Source organism: Hesperophylax consimilis, chromosome 7 (assembly GCF_061612785.1).
Source record: "Hesperophylax consimilis isolate HC1 chromosome 7, BYU_Hcon_1.0, whole genome shotgun sequence".
Classification (NCBI taxonomy): domain Eukaryota; kingdom Metazoa; phylum Arthropoda; class Insecta; order Trichoptera; family Limnephilidae; genus Hesperophylax; species Hesperophylax consimilis.
Genome location: NC_142842.1, coordinates 33,187,609 through 33,210,606, shown reverse-complemented (window position 1 = coordinate 33,210,606; position 22,998 = coordinate 33,187,609). Strand labels below are relative to the sequence as shown.

The 22,998-nt window shown below is 35.1% G+C and overlaps 1 protein-coding gene across 1 annotated transcript in view; it reads left to right on the top strand.

Annotated features, from left to right (window-relative positions):
• The window catches only part of LOC149422643 (dipeptidase 1-like), a 480,722-nt gene extending 458,648 nt beyond the window's left edge, over positions 1–22,074 (top strand). Inside the window, exon 3 of the mRNA XM_089633431.1 lies at positions 20,191–22,074. Coding sequence (XP_089489557.1) covers positions 20,191–21,534 — 1,344 coding nt within the window. The 3' untranslated portion in view covers positions 21,535–22,074. The remainder of the gene's footprint in view (positions 1–20,190) is intronic.
• The last annotated feature ends 924 nt before the right edge of the window (positions 22,075–22,998 follow it).

Genomic DNA, 22,998 nt, shown 5'->3' with positions numbered 1-22,998 from the left:
TTATGCCGTGTTGCGCTACTTTGTTCTTCAGCCAACGTTTCGGACAGCATTGCAGTGTGCATCATCAGAGCAGATGTGTAATCAGATTACACATCTGCCCTGATAAAGTCAAATATAATCTAAGAAAATGGCTATTGGACAGATGATAAGTACCTACTGATGCCCTACTGAGGCCCTTGTATAGCTAATTAGAATTCACAATGGAACTTAAAAATATATAGTAAATTGTACCTACCTATGTATACTAAATATGGATATTCTTTCGATGTGACTGTTTCAATTGTACTTGTCTGATATATAATGCTTATACTGCAATTTTAACTATATTTTTAAATTTTTATTTTTTTCTATTCTGTTATATGAACTTAACCGTGTCATTATATGAAGTTTTGTCTGTATGTACTTGCTGACAAACTGCAAAAGCAGTTTAGCAGGTTTAAATTGTAATTTTTTTTTTTAAATAGATTACGCTGCCGTAGAAAATTAGACTAAATATTTCAATAACATTAATATTGTTCGCAGACGGCTGCGTTGTATTTTCTACACCAACGGTAACGCGACTAATGCAGTTAAAGTTTTGAGTAGTTCATTTCAAGCAGTGAAAACTCATTAAAAATACTTGCTTGATGTACAGTGAAAAAAAACAAAGATTTTGTTGTGTAAGTAGGCACCGCAGAACCGGATTTGGGAAAGGTAATTCTTAACAATGTATAGAGCTGAAACTAATGCTTAGTTAAGTCTTCATTTATATTCACCTTCCTGTAAATTGTACATTGTCTTCAAAAGGAAAACAAATTTCCAAGTTCTTCGCTTTCATTGTCTCCATTCAGTTTTTTTAATAAGCTCCAATCGACTTATTATAAAACGTTGTTGGATTTGGGCAACTGTGTAATAAACGAAGGTTATGAGAGCCAGTGGCATAGCAAAAAACTTAGTTGTTCGGGCACCATCCTCATATGGAAATGTGAATACGCATTCTCATACATTTTGAGCACTTCGTATTATTCTCTCAATTTCACGTACGTCGTATTTGTGCTCTTTGTGGTATGGAGCACGGTTCAACATATACAGGGTTTTCCAATAAGAGGCGTTATTTTGATATTCAATCGTAAAAGCTCAATAGTTTCGTTGCTTTTGTGGCACGTAGCGCCGTCTTGTTGAAAGTAAACGCTGTCCAAATCAATACCATCCAATTCCGGCCATAAAAAATCATTAATCATCTCTCGATAGCGTAATCCATTCACCGTAACTGTTGCTCCAACCACATTTTCGAAAAAGTAAGGTCCAATGACTCCGCCGGACCATAAACCGCACCAAACAGTCAGACGTTTAGGAAAGAGAGCCTTTGCAACAATAACTCTTGGGTTTTCCGAGCCCCAGATGTGACGATTTTGCTTGTTGACGAAGCCACCGAGGTGGAAATGGGCCTCATCACTCAAGATGATTTGCATTTGATTCAATCAAGTGAATTTTTATAATTTCAATGCGTTGTTGAAGCGTGTATCGTTACATTTTTATTAATGGCATAGTTTCTACTTGTCAAATGTCAAAAAATGACAGCTTCAAAAGTAACATCTACCGAAATAGCGGGCTATTCAAAATAACACCTCTTATTGGAAAACCCTGTACTATCTGTAATTGTAATTGTGCAAAACGTAGACCATTTCTTTAATAAAACGACATTACTCAACACTTTCTACTTCAAACTTACAGCGGTTGAATTAAAAAGTGAAATCGTTGGTTTCAAGTATTATTTCAATGGCTGACAATATTTAAATTACATAAAAATGGTGTTGTTGTGGAAAAAGAAATTCTGGGAATGGAATTGCCGAGTAGCTATTAAGATACCGTAGTGTTTGTGCGTGTATTCCCAAAGGTTGGCCCAGTGCCTTTCGTGTAATGGCGTTAATTATGAAAACACGTTCTGAGTGTGTTTCTTACTATTTTTCTTTGCAAAAGTCCGTTTTCTAAAATAAGGTTTCTAAAAACATCTCTCGTTTGTTGTGTATGTTTAACTCATTGCGGGCCTCTTTTAGGGATGGGCCGGACGCTAAACCTTGAGGAATCCCTTGAAAAATATAAAAAACTACTTTAAAATTTTTTGATACTGTGTATTATCCTATAAAGATTTATTTCATAACTTTTCATCATCTTACGAATCCTTATTTATCACAATCTTTGCATCTGCGATGCAAGTAAATATCAAAAGGAGATCATGTTTGGTGCTTACGCAAATAATTTTGGTATCCGAAATATTCGCAACATGCTTCAAGTTTTATCTCCCCTCTGACTCTGATTGTGGTCCATAAACGCTACGTGGTGCGGCGGTGGTGGCTGGAATTATTCCCGGCCCAGGGGACGAATATTTAGGTCAAAAGCTTACCAACCGAATGATAAATGTACAAACAGATGTCGCAATTATCATCAGAATTTTTAATACTAATTACTATGATTTCATATTTCTGACTGAAATATGTGTATTTCTGGCTCTAATGAGACCGTAATCCTCTGGCTCAAAACAAAACACACAGCATTGACGAGCATTTTAAGGATCGAGCAGATGTAGCTGAGCACTTAAAATCCTTAGTTTCTGACCCAGATACAATTAATTTGATATTCGTACTATTTCATATAAATTAAAAATGTATTAAATATATCGATTACGACCCGTTGCAGAGTGGTGGATAGTTTGATTATTGCCCTTTGAGATCACCACTCAAAAACTAAACGCTTCTTGAAATTGTGTTCGCTGTGTTTAGTGACCAGATGTTATTAGCCAAGTTAAATGAAGTGTGGAAAAAGGAAGATGAAATTTGGATGAAAGTAGGTACCTGGCTCATCAGGGCATCCAGCAAGGTAGATCTATAAACCCCAATACCAAAAAATATTGACGAAATCCGTCATATATCATCAGTTGGCGATATTTGCGAGCACGGTCAGAATATGATTCCGACAGTCGGTAGACAAAAGCCGCTGCTTTTAACGCGGCCTCCAAGGTGTCGGATAAGCTATCAAGATACACAACTTTTTGAACAATGTTGATCATCATGCCAAATGACTGACTTATTAGTGAAGGCGAACTAACTAAGCTCTCAGAATTGAAAAAAAACCCTTACACGATCAACTGACTTAACTAATTCATCTAAGATGCGATCAATTAATTTCGTTCCAGTTTAAAGAAACAAAAGTTGTAAGTTATGACTAAAGACCTTATTAACTAGCTAACTTTCTTTTTTGCGTCAAAAAAATACATGCCAAAATTAATATTTCAATCCGACATTGTTAATTTATTAGCATTTTTAACTTTAACGTAGCCGTTTGACGTTTAGGAATGTCATCAATATCTGACTGGCTGTCAACAGCACGAAAGTGCTCGCTAAATCGGCTTAAAACCATCGTAGTTTCGTCTATCGATCCAATATTTTGAAGTTATCGATTTCTCTGTGCTAGACTCCCAGATCTAGTCCTTAAAAAAGGCTAAACAGCTAATTAAAGCAATATTTAAATGCGCAAAGATAATCTTTCCTGAAGACGATTTCGGGAAAATCTTTTTGATCGGGTACAGTACCATTACAAAAATAAAAATTTATTTTTCTTCAAAACAGACAAAAAACAGTAAATACAAACTAGTTAATTCAAACATGTTCAGGTCGGGGTTGACCCGCTTTTCATTTACCGATCTGCTACAACTGTAGTCGACATTGAAAAAAAAATTTTCACTGAAATGGTACAAGCCCAAAGCTTGGGAATACCATCTTCGGAAAATTCTTGAAAATGGCATTTCTCTACCCGTGGTCATGTATTCATCGAAAAAATACCACCCATTTTCGTACAGTCCTATTTACATAATCATACCTTTAAGCCATTCTTCGCGAGGTTCGGTAGATATTTTTATCTCGACCTAGTTTAATTTATACAGTTGATGCTGCTACATTCTTTTCTGAAAGCTTCTCTCTGGTAATACGTAGATATAGTTCAAACACATAATGCCGCGTTATCTGTTTGAAGGTCTTTTCTCTTTTCCGCGATACACAAAAGACCAACACGCGAAGAAAATTTTCCCTAACTCCTTTGTTCATTTTTTAAATAAAATACAATATAATACTACACAATAACAATGTTTTCTGGAAAGATCGTTTTAAAATTATCGTAAAACTATATTTGTAATTAAAGCGTACAAAAGATAATAAATAATATTACCGTATTTTTTACTACTTGACTATTCAAAGATTACAGTAAAACCATTTTGTACGATTGCTCAGGAAGCGTCCAAGATGGCCGCTCCGTGCATTTAAGACATTTTGTGTTCAGCTATGTGCATTCATTTACTGTTATCGCCCTCAAAGGTTTTAATCGAACTGTGGAAATAATGATATTACAACAATGTCTTAAGGGGAACGGTTTCGCGGCCGTTTGCATTTTCTTACCAAAAACCTAATTTTAGATTTAATCCCATTTCGTGAGTTTCAGATCTGTTCATTAAACATGGCTGAAACCATTTTAAAGCAACGTTTCCATTATAAATGGTGTCTTTTTTTATTTTTTATTATTATTTTTTTTTTTAGACAGTTTGATAATGCCTTCAGAGGGCGAAAAAGCTGTCACGCGTAATAATAATTACACAGCAGAACTTGTTTAAAAATAAACTGTTTTTATAAAGCCAATAACAATATTATTGAATATATAAAAAATAAAAATAAAAATGGAGTTCTACAAATTAAACTATAAATGGTGTCCTTTCACCAAGGCAATACCGAGAGTACCCGATTGCGTGTCCACCGTGTACTTTCGTACTATATCTAATACATGTACTTGGGATGCGTTTGCATTGGTCTCCAGTAAAAATAATTTATTAGTTAGTTGGTAAATTATTTTTACTAATGTCAATAAATGTGTATATTACTAAAAATGTGACAACTTTCATCAAAAACGTTATTCTAATAAAGTAATCCCGGGTAACCCCTCCACCTCAGACGACAGACACCCCCAACGTATCTTGATAGCACGCTTAATAAATCCCTCGCTAGTAAAGAGGTGATATTATTTATAAAAATGTGGGTGACAATAACTTTTTACAAAAACGTTATTCTAATAAAGTTATCCCGGTAAACCCTCCCCTCTGGCACTCCCAATGTCTCTTGATGGCACGCGTTATAAATTCCTCGCGAATAAAGACTCAAGGAGACGTTGCGGAGGAGGTGTCGAGTATAGAGCATTCAGCCAATCTGTCATAATCAACATCTTCACATCGCACGACAGGGCCGGATTGGTGAAATTAAAATTTACCGTCTCACCGTGCCGATGCGGTGCTAAATCCGAATGGCAGTCAAAATATATTGACTGCCTGATCTATGCAGTAAAATTTTTAGAGTAAGCACACATTTTTAAATTTTGTTGTGTGACACCTCACAACAGCTCCCTGTGTCTGTACCAAAGATATTAGAAGAACGAGATGTGCTATGCGCAGTTCATACTGTGCGGAATTGTTGTGCCCAGTGTCGCCGGTTTTGTTCACCAATACTACTGCACACCTTCGCTTACGCTAAGGTATCCGCACTATTACATAGAACAGATTTATGTGCGTACACGTCCCGATAGTATTCAAAGTACCCTAATTAGGTAGTACTCCGCCTACGGTCCGGCAGACAACATAACATATCTCGTTCTTCTAATATCTTTGGTCTGTACCTACTGTTTATAATCAGGGGAGCTATATCGCCATTCGTTTAAACAACGTAGTGAGGAGAGTTAAAGCTGCTTAAAAGGATGTGTTAATGCTTAAAGACATGTGGATAAAATTAAGGAAGAAAAATCGTAAAAAAATGTATTTCGTTTTTGGCTAGTATACTGATGCGGAGAGGTTGATAACTATAAATCTCTTCAAGCAGGCTCGGTTGAAATACCCGTAAAACTCTCGGCAGATAGCCTTTCGACGAAAGAGAAAACGAATTTAATAGAGTACAAAATTTTGTCTGAGGGCCACAAAGCACTCTTCAAGAGATTACGTTTCTTCTTCTTTTGCCTTCTCCTAGGTAGATTGGTTTGTCATCAGGTCAATCATCATCCTGCAAGCCGCAGCCTAGAACAGTTATTGATAAGATTACCAAACGGAATGTATATTCCGGGCTTACTCTAAAAAGGCAATGGAATACAAATTAGTTAAAAATATGGATAAAATAATAAATCTCGTTTTTAATGGATATTAATTTACTTACGTAGTTTCATAATTATAAGTGTGCCGCTATTGCCGCTCACGGTAGTTATGTAATTTGACTCAATAAAAACAATTGGGATACTTTAAAACAAAAATTTGCTCCCAGTTTGATGGTCGGTCCACCTCTGTATCCACGTCCCATGAAGCATTAGTACCTGGAGTACAGACTGAGATGAACACACAGACTCTGGGCTTTATCAGGCGCTGAGATTAAACAAATCTCACGTAATCCATCAAACTTCTGACGCCTACACAAAAAAATAACACGTTATTTTTTGGGGCTCCGCCAATGTTCCTATTGGGTACCTAAGTTTTTTCGGTAACAATAAATATAATGTAATTAGTGATTGACTAATAAAGTTTTAATCAATGATTGTAATTTCGGATGTGATAGTTAACTACAAACTATGATAGTATTAAATTAATTAATTACCTAAGCTTTTTCGGTAACAATAAATACAATGTAATTAGTGATTGACTAATAAAGTTTTAATCAATTATTGTCATTTTGGATGTGATAGTTAACTACAAACTATGATAGTATTAAATTAAACACATTTACTTTTAGAGTCGACAAATAAACCTCATAAATTTATAGTATAAATACACATTAATTTAACAAATTTTTGTATTTAATTACTACATAATTTTGACATTATTTAAAGAAAATATCTGAAATATACATTTAAAAAGAGATAATATATCATAAAGATTTCTTAAATCTTCCTCACTCACTGGGAGATCCTGTGCCGAAGCGAACCAGATTTTAGATGGAGGGAATTCAGCGACTTCTATGATTTGGGTAGGGTTTTTTCAGTAAATTCAAAGACTGTATTTTTAAAATACCAGTGATTTATTTAAATGGCTCTCCCCACAATATGAAGAATTTCTGGGAATGCTGGTTTTTGGAGGAAGATCATGTAAACTAGGCAATCAAAAAAATATATAATGTATATTAAGTTAAGTAAATCTTAAAAAAATCTTTATATTATTGTTTACTACCTCAGTATTCTATTAAGTAATCTACTAATTATTCGACTAAGTATTCTACTAAGTATTCTACTATTACTCATATAAATACATTTTTATTTTGCTCACAAATCTTAAGACCAACCGTTTTTTCTTAAATGTATTCGTTCTATTTACTCTTGTTAGGCTATCGGAAAGGATATTGTATATCTGTACACCCACATGCCTTTTGTTTCTTCGATCAATTTCAGACTTAAATACCCTCATCGTAAGATAGAGAAATAATCACAAATTAATGGACATTCCAGAGTTTTTCCCAAATTTTGAAAGAATTACTTTCTTAGAACACCTTCCTTCGAATGAAACGGTCACGACATTCCCACCTTTTACCTATATTCTAAGGATTGCAATTTTATAGCGCGCTTGAAGTAATTTTTCACAAAAACGGCGCTATTAAAATTATCCAACTATTATTAAATGAATGTGGTAGTTTAAGCAATAACTCTTAAGTAATTTTTTGCTTAAATTAAATTTACATGAAAAATTAATTTACCTAAAAATTTACGATTTTTTTAAATTTGACCACTGTGCGTCGATTTTGTAGTTCGAAAGTGCGCGATATTTAAAATTCGGAGAAGATTCTATGTAGTTGTCGCTAGTCTAACGGTATTTCGTTATTGGGAAAGGATTTTCCCGCGAATAGTCCGTTCGCCGTAAAATCTTTGTGGATACTAACCTATACCAAGCTAAGTCTTTCGGTAGATGGCATAAGGTTTAAATTCGCCTTTACAAATTCGTTGTGTGCCGCATGTGTTAATTCGTTAAAAAACATCTCCAAAATAAACGTTTTATACTTTTAACGAAATTCTGAAAATAATATTAATATTTTTTACCATTATTTTGTAAAGAACTTAATTCGAAAGGAGATATGTAAGTGGGAGATTTTTAAGTTGAAATAATTTTTTACAGGTCTAATGCTTGATTTTTTTCTAGACTCATAAAAATAATTATTATCTCCAAGGCCAAGATGCGTACTACTTGTAGTATTTAATTTAAGCGTCTATAGTATTTCTAAGCGATCAAATTTTCAAAACGAAAACATATGATTTTGCGTTAATTCGTTTTCCATGGTCTTAACATAATGTTGTAATGTGTAATGTGTAATTGTGTAATGTTGACTTAAACTCTGTAGTCGAAATACTTGACGTCTGTTTTGTATCTCATATAACTTCTATCGCTAGCAGGGCTACGAAAATGTTGGGTTTTATAATAAACATTTCCAACGATTTTAAAAATATTCACACATCTCTCGTTAGAAGTTCCTTAGAATATAACTTTACAATGCACATTTTAATGAGATCACTGCATAAAAGGTTTTTTTTTGGTTTTCGTTTCTTCATTATTTATTTTAATAACTTTGTACTAATGTGTATTCTTTTTTCTTGTTAACTTGTTTTATCTTATGATTTTTCCTTTCTTTCCATATTCTACTATGTCAATAGCTTTCATCTATGTAAATGGCACTGATTACATTAATTTTAAATAAATAAATAATTAAAATTGTCTTAATTATTTTTTAAAATTTTATTTTCAACTTAAAATGAATAAATTTAATATAAAATCACAATAATAAATCATAATCATAGCAGGCGCTATGATTTTTAGCAATGAGAGAATGACTGAAAATGGACTACTTCAAGCGTTTGTTATATTCGGTATTGGGTAGGTAGTAGATACCCAAAAAATCTATAAACTAACCCTAATATAGGTGAGAACCCCAATTATCGCAGGGAGTTTTATTATCTACTATTTAATCCGGGCAGATGCCTGGAACATTTATTGGCATTGCGTTTATTTATTATTTTCTATGTGTATCGACGCACTGGCCTCCTCAACCCCTATCCTCTAACTTGCCTTCCCCCACCCAGCAAAGCCTCCCCAAACTACCCCTCGGGCTGAATCAGTGTTGCCAGGTGATGACATTTATTCCTGCAAGAAATCGCAACATGAAACACTATATTTCAATACAGATTACGGCCATAGGGATTGTGTGTATAGCTTTATACGATTGGGAAATGAATAAAGTATGAGATTACACATTCCTATGCACATAGCTAGGAAACGGATGAATACTGTAATTTCGACATTGCGTCGAATGCGAGAATGTGCCATAGCAATTACAAATGAGAATATTGCCACTTTAAATATTACATTCGCTTAGCTGTTGTAGGTATAGGGATTTTGCAACATCGGGTCATGTTGCCACTGAAGGAAAACATTACATCGTATTAAGGCGAACTCTGCGCACATTAAATAATAGCCATTGTACAGTGTACTGAAAAATGCGGTTGTAACATTGTAGTTGAAGATGAACAAAGTTTTGTATGTAAAAATATCAACAATATAATCAATTGTGTTTTTTAAAAGAATTTTCAGTTCAATGTGCTTTTGGTTGTATTTTTTAAGACTGACTTTTGTCAGTTTCAATTATTACTTATGGTAGAGAGAAAAAAAACTTCTTCTTAAAAAATGTATCTCTTTAAAAAGTGGTTTAATTTATAAAATAAACTCAAAAATAAATAGAATATTTATTTTGAAAATAGCTATTAACTGAAAAAAGTAGATTAAAGAAATACATAAAGGAAAAAACATTATATTACAATGCAGAAGCGGCTCTGGGGGCCCAGAAGTGGAAGTTCAATTTTTAAAAAAATTTACATGAAATCTTAAAACATATTTTTTTTTTAAATTTATTTATTTCATCAAAAAATAACAGAATATATATAATATATCATTAGTAAGTTGTATAATTATATGTAAGTTAGAAACAATGAAATTGTTGGAAGAATAATGTTACAATAATACGGCAGTTTCTAATATAAGAAAAATATATATGAATGTAAGAGTGTTATATAGAAATGGCATAATATACTATATTTTAGGTTGTGCATAACCTGCCTCACTAGGCGAACCTGTATTGAGGCAGAATTTTTAGTTAATTATTTCTCCATTTTGTCTATGGTTTGCTAATATGTAAATGTTTAATATGGGTTCCCATACAGCAATCCATTATTTTAGGTTACATTATTGTTTACATATTGAAGATACAGATAGAATAAATTTAAACACAATACATACTATAATAACTCACTGTGACAAGGCATTTGGTTACTTTTCATTATTGTTTGCGTTTACACAATACGTATATAGTAAGTTTTAGCACCGAACATACTGCAATAACTGTCAATGACAAGGCGTTTGGGTGAGGGCACCAGTGTAGGCTCGATCATTTGAATAAATCCAAATTTTGACATTTTTTTTAAACTCTTTCCGTGTTTGACTCTCTTTAATATTTTCCGGGAGCATGTTGAAGATCTTTGTGGCAAAGTAGCCAAAGCTACGTTGACCAAAGGTGGAAGAAAGTGCTGGAACTTGCAACATGTCTTTGTTTGAATTACGTGTAAATCTAAAGTTAGTTTTTTTTTCGTAAAGCACATGTTTGTTTTTAAAGAGATGCATGAGGATAGTTTTTACATACATCTGTCGAACATCAAATACTCTCATTATGTTGAAAATTAAGTTACTGTTTGCAGTTTGAGGAAGTTTGAGAATAATTTTCATAATTGTTTTCTGCGCCTTTTCAACAGGATCTAGAGCTGATGAAGTACCCCCTCCCCATGCAATGATACCATACTCAATGATAGATTGGGTTAATGCAAAATAAATCGTTTTTAGAATTTGTAAGTTAAGGAAGTTCCTTACGGATCTGAAGAAATGTATTGTTTTCCTAATTTTATTCGCAATGATCTGAGTATGTATATTCCATTTGAGGTGTGGGTCAATGGTGAGGCCGAGGTACTTCATCTGTGGAGTTCGCTCTATACAGGGGCACTCATTGCATACATTGGAATTCGTACAGTTATGTATTTTTATGGAGTAATCATCATTAGGTTGGCCTGCAGTATTGATGCTTGAAGTGATATATTTTGTTTTTTTCGTGTTAAGGGTAAGCGTGTTTATATCTAACCATTTTTTAACTAAGTTAATATTTTTTTCAGCTTTTTTAAATACAGCTGACCAATTGTTGCCTTCAAACAGTAAGACAGTATCGTCGGCAAAGCTAACAATGCTTCCCTCAATTTCAAGGTTGCAAAAGTTGTTTATATAGAGTAAGAACAGAGTTGGTCCCAATACGCTTCCTTGTGGAATTCCATAGTCAGTTGAGCGCTGGTTACTGAGGGTATTATGTATTTTAACCTGTTGTTTGCGTCCATTCAGGTAGCTTTTAAAGAAGTTTAGCTCTTTGTCCGTGATGCCGATTTTTTCAAGTTTTTTAATTAGTTTAAAGTGTGATATTGTATCAAAAGCCTTAGAGAGGTCTAAAAAGATTGAAATACATTTATTTCCTTTATCAAGGCTTTTTACAATGAAGTCTGTCACCCTGGCAATGGCATCTGAGGTATTTTTGTTTTTTTGAAAACCATATTGATTTTTTGAAAGTATTTTATGGCTCTCGATAAATTTTAAAAGTTGTGTATTAATAAGGTTTTCAAAAACTTTAGACAAGCTATTCAGTAAAGTAATTGGTCTATAGTTATTGATATCTGACTTGTTTCCAGATTTGTAGATGGGAATTACGATACTTTGTTTTAGGTTAGAGGGGAAGTAGCCCTGTGTAATACTTAGGTTAATAAGGTATTCTAGTGGCAATGTAATCTCCGAAGACAGCGTTTTAAGGATTTTCGTTGAAATTTCGTCTGGTCCAGCAGAAGAAGTGTTTTTTAGAGAATTAATTGTTTTGTGAATTTCTTCCTGTGACACAGTTTGGAATAGAAATTTTGTATTTATGTTATTTGTTTGAACCACTGTATCGGTAGATTGGGTGATTCCGCTCTGGGCAATTTGAGAAGCAAGATTTGGACCGATATTAATAAAAAAATTGTTTACATGATCAGCAACGAGCTTAGGATTTTTTGTGGTTTCAACAATATGGCCATCAATAGAAAGTTTATTTATGTTCTGTTTCTCTTTTGTAGTTTGCGAGTTTGTGGCTTCTCTAAGTATTTCCCATATTTTTTTGGGATTATTGTTGCTTTCTTTAATTCTTTCTGAGTAGTAAATTTCTTTTGCTTTTCTGATGACGTTACAGCACATGTTTCTATATTTTTTATAATAGTTGAATGTTAGTTGGTCATACGGATTTTCTTTGGTTTTTTTGTGTAGTGTGTTTCTTTTGTGAATGCAATTTATAATGGAGTGGTTAATCCATGGTTTCAAGGGTTTCAATTTGTTACTTATATTTTTGGTCATCGTCAGGGTATGGTGGTGTAATTCGGTTTTCAAATAGTTAATAAAGTATATCCATGCGTCCTCCGATTGTTTAATTTGGAAGAGTTCTTGCCATGATTTGTTCTTTAAATTGGTTATTATATTTTGAAAATTGTATTTATTGTATGCTAAAGGCAGGCTACATTTATTTATTTGGATAGCTGTTTGTAGTGCAAAGATAGTTGAATAATGGTCCGTGATAGTTGATTTGTAGACGATACTTTTAGATGGTTTTTTTGACTTTACCATAATGTGGTCAATGCATGATATAGATCCATTTGTCGTTCTTGTTGGTGAGTTAACGGTACTCACTAATCCATGAAATTCTAGCATGTTGATATAGTCTTGGCTTTGGTGGTGTTGGTTGCTCGGTAGTATGTTAATATTTAGATCGCCCATTATTATGATATTTTTGGTATTGGAAAGATTTGAAAGTGTGCAACTAAGACTGTTTAGAAATGGCGTGATGTTACGAGTCGATGGCGAGCGGTATATAGCGAGGATAACTGTATCATTGTTGTATTCTATTTGTGTGCAACTTGCATCCTGAATTTTTAGTTCGGTTACTGTGAAGTTTTGATTATTTTTTGTGTAAACAACAATCCCATCGTTCTGATTATCAAACGTAGTTGAATTGTGTGATGTGTAATTTTTTATGATTTTAGGTGTATATGTGTTTGACAACCAGCACTCGGTCAGAATGATTATGTCGAAAACAATATCTATGTGGTGAAGTTGAATTAAGAGTTCGTCAAAGTTTTTATTTATAGATCTTATGTTTTGGTGCATAATTTTTGTATTGGCAGAGTTTCCAATCAGGCGTTTACACATATTAGTATCTGAAGTTGCGTAAGAAAGGTTTTGGTTGTGTAATTCCTCATCAAAAAATTCCATTGAGAAAGGCATGTTGATATAATAACTATACGAAAATTAAAAAAAAATAGTTTATATGTTTATGGGAGCTCCACTGTCCGTGTCAGTTACCGGGAGTTTCACCCTAGTTGCAGATAGAGAATTACCGAAGTGGATAATTATTGTTGTAGTTCGAAACAATAAATGTAAAGTTTCTCCTTACCGTTTGATTATGAAGGGTGATCGGGCCAATAACTAACTATTGCTAATGCGTAGTGAATATTATAAAAACGCCAATTTATGTAATTAATTTGCCGATACTCACCTATTCTAAAGCCGGTAGTACAATATTGTTTACGTTAAGATAATTTATCTAATTATTTACAAATATAAGTAACCAAAGTTTTTTTTCTTTTGAAAGATCTTTTTCTATAAAAACTTTTGAAATCACTAACTCCAACTCAGTCCATTGTTTATAAGTAAATTTGAAATATAAATATTAAAGAAAAAGTACCTCTACTTTTATTGCACCCGCAAATACACTGACAAAAATTATAACTTTTCGTTTTAAACCTCTTTATTTTTCCCTTGTAACATAAACTAATTGTCACTTTCTTTGAATACGTTTTTAAATATAATTTTTGCATAGTGTTATTATATTCTACGTAACGCGTGAACTTTGAAAATTGGAACTACTAATTGGAAATTATCATATCAGACAAGCGATAAAGTAGGGACCACAATATTTTATGAATAAACTGTTCATTTCGAAAAGTTTATTTATTTTGTTTAAATGCTTGATAAATTAACAGAGTGAAGAAAAGCAAGCGAGACAAAAGCGCGTGGTTTCACTAACCATAATAAAGAATAAAATATGCCAATGCACTGAACTAGGTCCAGAGGACATACTTTAGCGGCCTAATATTCTTTGAATGGCTATCGTTTTCATAAGCGGTGTTACATTTATTGTTTGGTTAGTATGTATTTGACGGTTCCATGATAACTCAACACAGTGACAATTCAACACACTTTTAAAAATTGATATAAAGTCATTAGAAACGATGAAAAAAAAATTTAAACCTAACCTAACCTAACCTACTTAACCCAGTTAATAAAGTTTTTGTTTTATCACTTTCCATGACTTTATATAACTTTTTAAAGATGTGATGAATTATCACTGTGACGATTTATCCGGTCACCGTATTTGACGTGTCTTGGATTATTATAATGTCATTACATAGAATTTGGGAGGCGGGTATGGGTAGCACTGCCCCAGGAACCACCACAAAATAATCATATGATAAAAACCCTCCACATAGCATCCCCAAAGATGACATAGGCCCTGGGGGATTTTTTTTCTCAAGGCCTCCTGTTTGGAACTAATGTTAATAAAAAAAATAGTTTACTAACATTCGAGAGGTAAATTTCTTCTTTTGAAAGGCAACAATCATTCTTCCTTCGAGGAATTTTTTTTTATGAGTAGTTACTTTCAGCTTCTCATTTCCTACACTTATGTACAATATCCCGTGATTGTTCATTAGTCTTTGCTAGATTAATTTAATTTAAAAATGAATTTGTCTACGATCTTCACTGTAATTGGTTCCCGTATTTCCATTCATAACCTCGCAAGGCGCAGAGCCATAACCCATAACCCGGAGTTAGCGTTGGGGGTATTTTTTCCTATAATTTATGAGTAAAATTTTCCATTAATTTTGCGAACACGTTTCCGCATTCCATCACGCCCGCGCCGCCTGACTAGAAAGTTTATATGACCATTATAAAGCTTACGGAACTATCAATTCTGCGATCAATTCACGAGGAACTCCCTGGACAGGAAGCGTTTTGTTAGGATGAAATATAAGAAAGTGAGGAACAGGACAAAGATATTGATAAACTATGGAAAAGCCCTTTGATTTAATGACTCTGTTCAACAGAAATATAAGAGTAAGGACGGCCACCGTGTTCTTGGTTGAAGGTTCTTGACTAGCAAGCCGAAAGTCGCGGGTTCAAATCCCGCCGGGAGTAAGTAAATTACATTTGATTAATTTGTGTTATTTCACAATTTATAATTATAAACTAATATAAAGTATACCTGCGCCACGTTCCAGAGTGTAAGATACTATCAGTATTGCCCTGGTGAAAGACAACTATTCAGAATTGAAACGTTGCTTGAAATGGTTTTAGCCGTGTTTGGTCACCAGATCTGATAATCCAGGTACCCACCTTCTTCTTCCTCGTCTCCTTCCCCTCTCTATTACCTTCAGCAGATTTTTATCCGGATCCGTGGCTGAGGATCGTAACCATTTAACCATGTAAGCCGTCAAATTCAAAAGAAAAAATAAATACATGTTGACATTATTAGAACAAACATGGTAATGGTCATATTCTTATAAATAGCCGTGGATTGACTGAGCTGACGGTTCGGTCATGGCACGCTACGGTGTTGGTCGGTGACTGAACGGTGTAGTGGCAGTTGTTTCAAATTAATTCATAGAAATAATATTTTTTGCATGTGTCGATACGGTTAATGTCATAGTTTGATACGCTGTAGAGGGCAGAGTCCCTAATTCATAGAAATAATGGCCTCCGTGGTAGAGGGGTAAGACTCTGGACTAGCAAGCCAAAGGTCGCGGTTTCAAACCAAAGGCGTGCGCAAGTAAATGTCATTAGATGAATTCGTGTTATTTCACAATTTATTCATTTAGAATAATGTTTAGTGTATTGCGGCACGTTTCAGAGTGGAAGATACTCTCAGTATCGCCATGGTGTAAGACCACCATTCAGAATTGAAACATTGCTTGAAATGGCTTTAGCCGTGTTTAGTGACCAGATCTTAATAGCCAACTACTTGCCACCTTTCTCTTCCCCATCTCCTTCCCCTCCCAACTATCCCCCAATAGCGGATGTCATAGTTTCACTGGCTCTAGACGGTTGGGAGCAGTTGGGTCTCCCGTGCGGTATTCACATAAAAAAATATATGTGTCGATACGGTTACGGTCATGGTATGATACGTTATAGTGGGCAGAGTCCCTAAGTCGATACAATTTAATTCAATATTATTAGTTGGCAGAGTAGGTACGCCAACACAACATTAATCGAATAAATTCTAAAGCTCCGAACAACAACACATTTATTCGAATGCAAATTCGTTCCGGATTGCATTTCCAGTGTGGAGTGAATCGAAATAAATCAGTCGAAAAACTAAATGTATCACGCCGAGAGCATGATTCGACAATCGTGGCTCGGAATTTCAACTAAAATCCTGTGAATGGAGAATGTAATCAAATCGTGAAATCTATCCGTATAAAAGCAAGCGTGTAGTTACCTAATCATTCCTTTCTCCCGCTTGGCGATACAGAACTTTTAATGGAATAAATGGTCCGATTGATTTTATTTTTGTTTTGTATACTTGTATCATCCTGAAAATAATTTTGTTTTATATCGCAGTCGGGACTGCTAGTGGGACTATGATAACCCCGATTTTGGGAATGTTATGAATCTGAAGGAAGAAGTTTTAATTGATTAAGGCGATGCTCTACGTCGTGTAATATTTTAAATTGAGCCGCTATCAATAACAACCCTTACGAGTATGGCGATAAGGTTTAAATTCCCGCTTAACACCATCCGCCTGTTTTGATTTAAGCAAGAAAAAAACATGGGCAAAAAGTTCCTTTTATTTTATTTTGTGGATGTTCAGGCATAAATATTTAATTTTTTTCGATAATTTTATAAATACCTTAATTTGACACATTATACAACAAAATTATAACCGAAAATGGGTTCGTAAGTAGGAGATTTTGAACTTTAAAGCAGTTTTCATAGGCCTTATACATTATTTTTTTCTTGGCTTATAAAAAGACTTATCTAAGAAATACTCGATTAGACCAAGATGTATTCTACTCGCAGTATTTAATTAAAGCATCTGAAAAATTTCTAGGCGACCAAATTTTCAAACCAAAAACATACGATTTTACATCACTACGTATGGAATCGCCTTAATAATTGTTTTTGTGTATAATTCGTAGAAATAATAATTTTTTTTATTTAATATCAATCAAATTTAATAATTTTATTATTAAGTTATGCAAGCATTTTGGTTTTTTTTATTATTGTGACAGCAGTTTCGGCGTTCTTTTTAAAACCTGTGGTCAGGTCACGTTGAGACGACTTATTTATATGATTCTATTTACCCGTTTTCAGTTTTAGTGATGTCTAAAATGATTTATTACCGGTTGAACCGATTTATTGAGAAAGTAATTGTGACAATAGATTCTCTATTTTGTATGGTACTTTGAAATCTGTTTTTTTCCGCATTAAATGGTAATGTTTTCTTAATTATTTGATAATGACGTGACTGCTATTAGCTTATTTAGATGTGTTATATTGTTTAGGTCTTATGAACATACTGAGAAGTAGGGAATAAAGGTAGAACGGTAGTATGTTGTAGTAACAATTTTGGGGAGAGGGAGAGGTCCAGTAATATTGCTTTAGTGACTAGTCGAAGTAAAATTCGTCGGTAGGTAGGTATTCAGTTAAAATATGACAGCTTTTATTTGCCATTTACAAAAGTTAACGGGATAACAAAAACAAAATTCGACTTACTTAGCATAGGTAGATACTAGATAGGTACTTGACATCCCAACACGACCCTACATTTTCTTCTTAACACATTGATACTTATTTAGGCGACATAAGACTCTAATAACGGGGGTTTACTCGACGCTCGCATTTTAATTATTTCTGATGAACGTATTACTAAAATCTCAAATGTTTCTAGAGAGATCTCAACAGATGTAATTTATTTTTATTTTAGATCAATAATAACAGGACCTTACATTCAAAATAATTTAAGTTTTGAAAATTTTATAATGGTTTCTACTATCTATATATATAGTTATTGTTTTTACATTTTAGCAGTAGTTCAAGAAATGAGCGCGGTATATATTCGTATTGCTGTATAATATAATTTGTTCTGAATTCATGTTTTAATTCAGTGAAAACAATCATGCACATAATTTATTACACATTCTAGTTACAACGCATACCTCATACTCTGTAAATTTTAATATTTTATGTTACCAGGTTAATTCGGTAAATCCGATTATAATATATGCTACCAGATTAATTTTTTCTACTTCTCACAAAACAATGTATGTGTACTTATATTTATTATATACATTTTCTTTATTACACAACTTAATTTCAGAGAAAAATGAAACTTTTTTTTGGTTTTTGTTATGTAATTATGTACATTTCAGTAATAATATGAACTAAACATGTCAATTTGTCTGTCCTAGAACGGGAAACTTTCCTAGTTGGACAGGCAAAGCATCCAATATGTAATATGTACTTTCTTTTGATAAATAAATAAATAAATAAAATAAATAAAAAATAAATATAAAATTAGCGCTATGCACCGGATTTTATTTTTCTAATTGATGAATTAGTAACTTCCCGAGGGATCCCTTTAGAAGCATTTGAGATTTTAGTAATACATTAATCAGAAATAATTAACATAAGCCCCACGGAAAGGTCGATTTTCTAGGCCAGCTAGGAAAAAGTCGACCGTCGTCCATTCGCATTGTCTCGTCTAAGTGTTAATTTAGTAAGGAGGAGAGAATGAATAAAAAATTAACATTGATTGATACATAAAGCGTTGATTTTCGATTACTTAACATAAATAATAAAATTAGAGACATATGTTATTAATTATTTTTTTATTTTATTTTGTTTGTACATTTAAGTTAATAATTAATAATAAGCTTAATAATAAACTGTAAAAAACATAAAGATTGGAAACTGCTGGTTGCATTGCATATTGTATACATATTTGGTAGAGCAAAATGACAAAAAATATCAAAATTAGTCCTACATACATATTGCAGGAGGAAGAATATTTTACTTAGATTCATAAACTGTACGTAAATTATATACAGTAAAACTTATATATTCAGAATCAGCGTTTGATGATCTTTCAAAGTAAGTCTTTCTCGAAGTGGGCGACAACGCCCCCTTGTGTGCGCTGGAGGCTTTAGGGAGGCAGTAGAAGGCTCAAAACAATAAGGGGGCGTTAAGGAAATTTGAAGAGGCGACACCAGACAAATTATATCTATAAAAATCCTACGAAATCTAGCTGAAATAAAAAAAATAATAGTATGTTTTACTTTCTCATAACAAAACATTTGTAACAAAATGTATCAAAATTTTAGCTGCAGAAACAAATCTCCCAACTGTACCCTGGGTTATCGTCGTATTTGTGTGAACGTGGATTTAGTGCTGTAGCAATGTTGCTTACTAAAAAGAGAAATCGTCTGCAAGTTACTGAAAGTGGCGACTTATGGCTGTTTTTAAATGAATTCGAGCCTAATCGTCGAAATGCATTTGATTCATCCTTCACATTAGATAAGTTTTAAATTCAAAGCCTTCTTTTAATGTTACTAAAAAATACTTCCAAATATGATTAAGTATGAGTTTTATTTCCTCTCATTGAAACATGATTTGATCTAAGAAAAAGGTTATGAGTTACACACCCTATCCATCTTATTCATAAAATAATGCATGTTTAAAAACTATATTTGCAATTACTGTTTTTAGGATTTGTAAAAGATGGTTACGTAAAAAGGTAAGTTAAAAAACATGGGGGGCAAGAATATTTTTTTTAATCTCAAAGTCGAAATAAGTTTGAGAACCTGTGATAATATTTTTCACAGAAACTTTATCATTGTCACCATTTGTCCGATTTTTCGGGTTAGCACTCAAATTGATTAAAATTTTCTTTTGAAATTAACGACTCTGGAATATTTCTGAAAATAATAATTGCGTTGCAGGGTGGACGGGACCTGCCGGACGTAGCGGAGCGCTGCAACGGGGGCCACTTCCTGGCGGCGGACTCGGCCTCCAGCAGCTACAGCTCGTCCGGGGAGCCCGCCAAGGGGCCTGCGCCCCCCGCCCGGCCCTGGCGTCTGTGGCTGGTGGCGCTGGCGTTACTGCTCGCGCTGGGCGCCGGGCTGGGCCTGCCCCTGGCGCTCGGGGGCCCGGGCCGCCGGGACACCCCGCAAGCCCGCTTGGACACCGTGCGCCGCCTGCTCAGGGACTCACCGCTCGTCGACGGGCACAACGACCTCGCCTGGAACGTACGCAAGTTCATGCACAACAAGATCGGCGGCCTCAACCTGAGCGCGGACTTAGCACGCGTCGAACCCTGGGCCAAGAGTCAGTGGTCTCACACGGATATCCCGCGACTGCGAGCAGGCTTGGTGGGAGCCCAATTCTGGTCAGCCTACGTGCCGTGTGGCGCCCAACACGCTGATGCCGTGCAGCTCACGTTGGAACAGATCGATGTCATCAAACGGCTCATCGACCTCAACCCACGCCATCTGAGCCTGGTGACGGGTTCGCGAGAGTTACTCGACACTCATCGAGCGGGGCGCATCGCCTCGCTCATCGGTGTCGAAGGTGGACATTCGCTAGGCAACTCCTTGGGGGTACTTAGATCTTTGTACGGGTTGGGCGCGCGGTACCTCACCGTGACTCATACGTGCGACACTCCATGGGCCGGAGCCGCCGGAGGGGATAAGGGTCTTACGCCCTTTGGCCGCACAGTCATCCGGGAGATGAACCGCCTAGGGATGCTGGTCGACCTGTCGCACGTGGCGGCCACCACTGCTCGCGACGCGCTCAACGCGTCTCACGCTCCAGTCGTGTTCTCCCACTCGGGTGCCATGGCGCTGTGCAACTCCACCCGCAATGTGCCGGACGACATCCTGAAGCTGGTAGCGCGCAACGGGGGAGTGGTAATGGTGAACTTCTTCTCACAGCTGGTGACGTGCAACGACACAGCCACCATCAAAGACGTAATCCGGCACATTAACCACATCCGCGCCGTGGCGGGCGTGGATCACGTAGGTATCGGTGCGGGTTACGACGGTATCAATATGACGCCCACGGGGCTGGAGGACGTGTCGCGCTACCCGCACCTGTTGGCCGAGCTTCTGGCTGACCCGGCCTGGAGCGAGCGCGACGTGCTGAAGCTGGCGGGGCTGAACGTGGTGCGCGCGCTGGGCCGCGTGGAGGAGGTGCGGGACAAGTGGCGCCTGGCCGCGGTGTTACCAGCCGAGGAGCCCCCGCCTGCACCCGCCGAGCCCTCCTCGTGCTCATACCCACTCTCCTGACCGCCGCGCCGGCCCGGCTACGTGTACATACTCTCAGTGGAGGTGATGTGATTAGTGATTACCCTAAGTTATTGTTCGAGTCTAATTAGCCAATTGTTTTGTACCCGATCCGCGTGGGAACTGTGTGGTCTGGGACACTCCCGGGCAGCCGGGGCAGGTTGTGCAATACATGTCATTTCATGTCATGTTCACTGTTCACGTCTTCATTTCGTCTCACCTTCTTCCTCCCCGACAAGATGGCGCAAAGAACATTTCTATTCGTCCAAACTCGGTTTGATGGTCTCGCCCATGCCTTTGTATAATTAATTAATTATCTTGATATTTATTATGATCATCATGTACAAAACATTATGTTCCGTTTATTTCTGTAACGTATTTCTAAGTAGATAATGATTTATAAGCATTGTAAAGCGTGGCCTGAACAGATAATTGATTGGTTTAACCTCTGAAAAACTTCACCACAGATTCAACTGTTTACGAAAAATATGTAAAACTCTTTTTGTATTAACTATAAATTTGGTTCATTTAATCAACGGGCAACAATAATTGAACATTTAAAAAAAAAAAACAAAAAAATTTGCAGTTCACTAAAAATTGTTAAATCCTAAACAAGTACTCTAAATTTCTAAATGATTGATTATTCTAGCCGAGTGGGCCAAGAAAAGTTTACAAAAAAACCGAATATTGTTTCAAATTCCTACAATATGAAATTAAATACAAATTTTAAAAAATTATGTAAATAATAACGAAGTTTTAATAACTGCATAAATAAGTTTAAAATTTATTTTTTAATCAACTAGGTTGGATGTTGGACGATATAAACAGAATAGAGAATTCACTAAAAATAGCAAATACCTCTTCCTGTGTATTTTTTTTATGACCGTTTTTTTTACTGCAACAAACCGATATTTGTTTTCTATCCAATGAACTATTATCATTATCTTAGTACATAATAATAATGTTTTGCAGGCGACACAACTAAACTAAATTAATTTATATTAATTATTGTAAGAAAATCAGTGTGAGTTTACCCAACGCACAAAATGAAAGATATCAGTTTATAAATTAAACGTTAAGAGAATTCCTCTATGTTAAGAACTTTTTTAACTACCTACTTCTCGTACTATGTCATAGGCACAAGTTTTAACTAAACAGAAATTTTTCCTTAGCTCTTAGTAGGTACAATATTTTTCCGTCAGGTTATATTCTTTACTTATTAATATATACTTTAATTTGCGACCTATTAGTATCCAAAAAACTGGAGAATTTTTTATTAAATTCATCCAACTTCATAACATAGTATAATTCATCTCGTACGTTTTTCGAAATATAAAAAGGTTACCAATTTGGTAAAAGAAGACCAAAACTAACCTTTATCGTACGCTTATGTTTATGTACAAAAGTCAATAAGTGTGGAAGATTAAATATTGAATTAAATCCGGTTCTTAAAATTGCACAATTAAA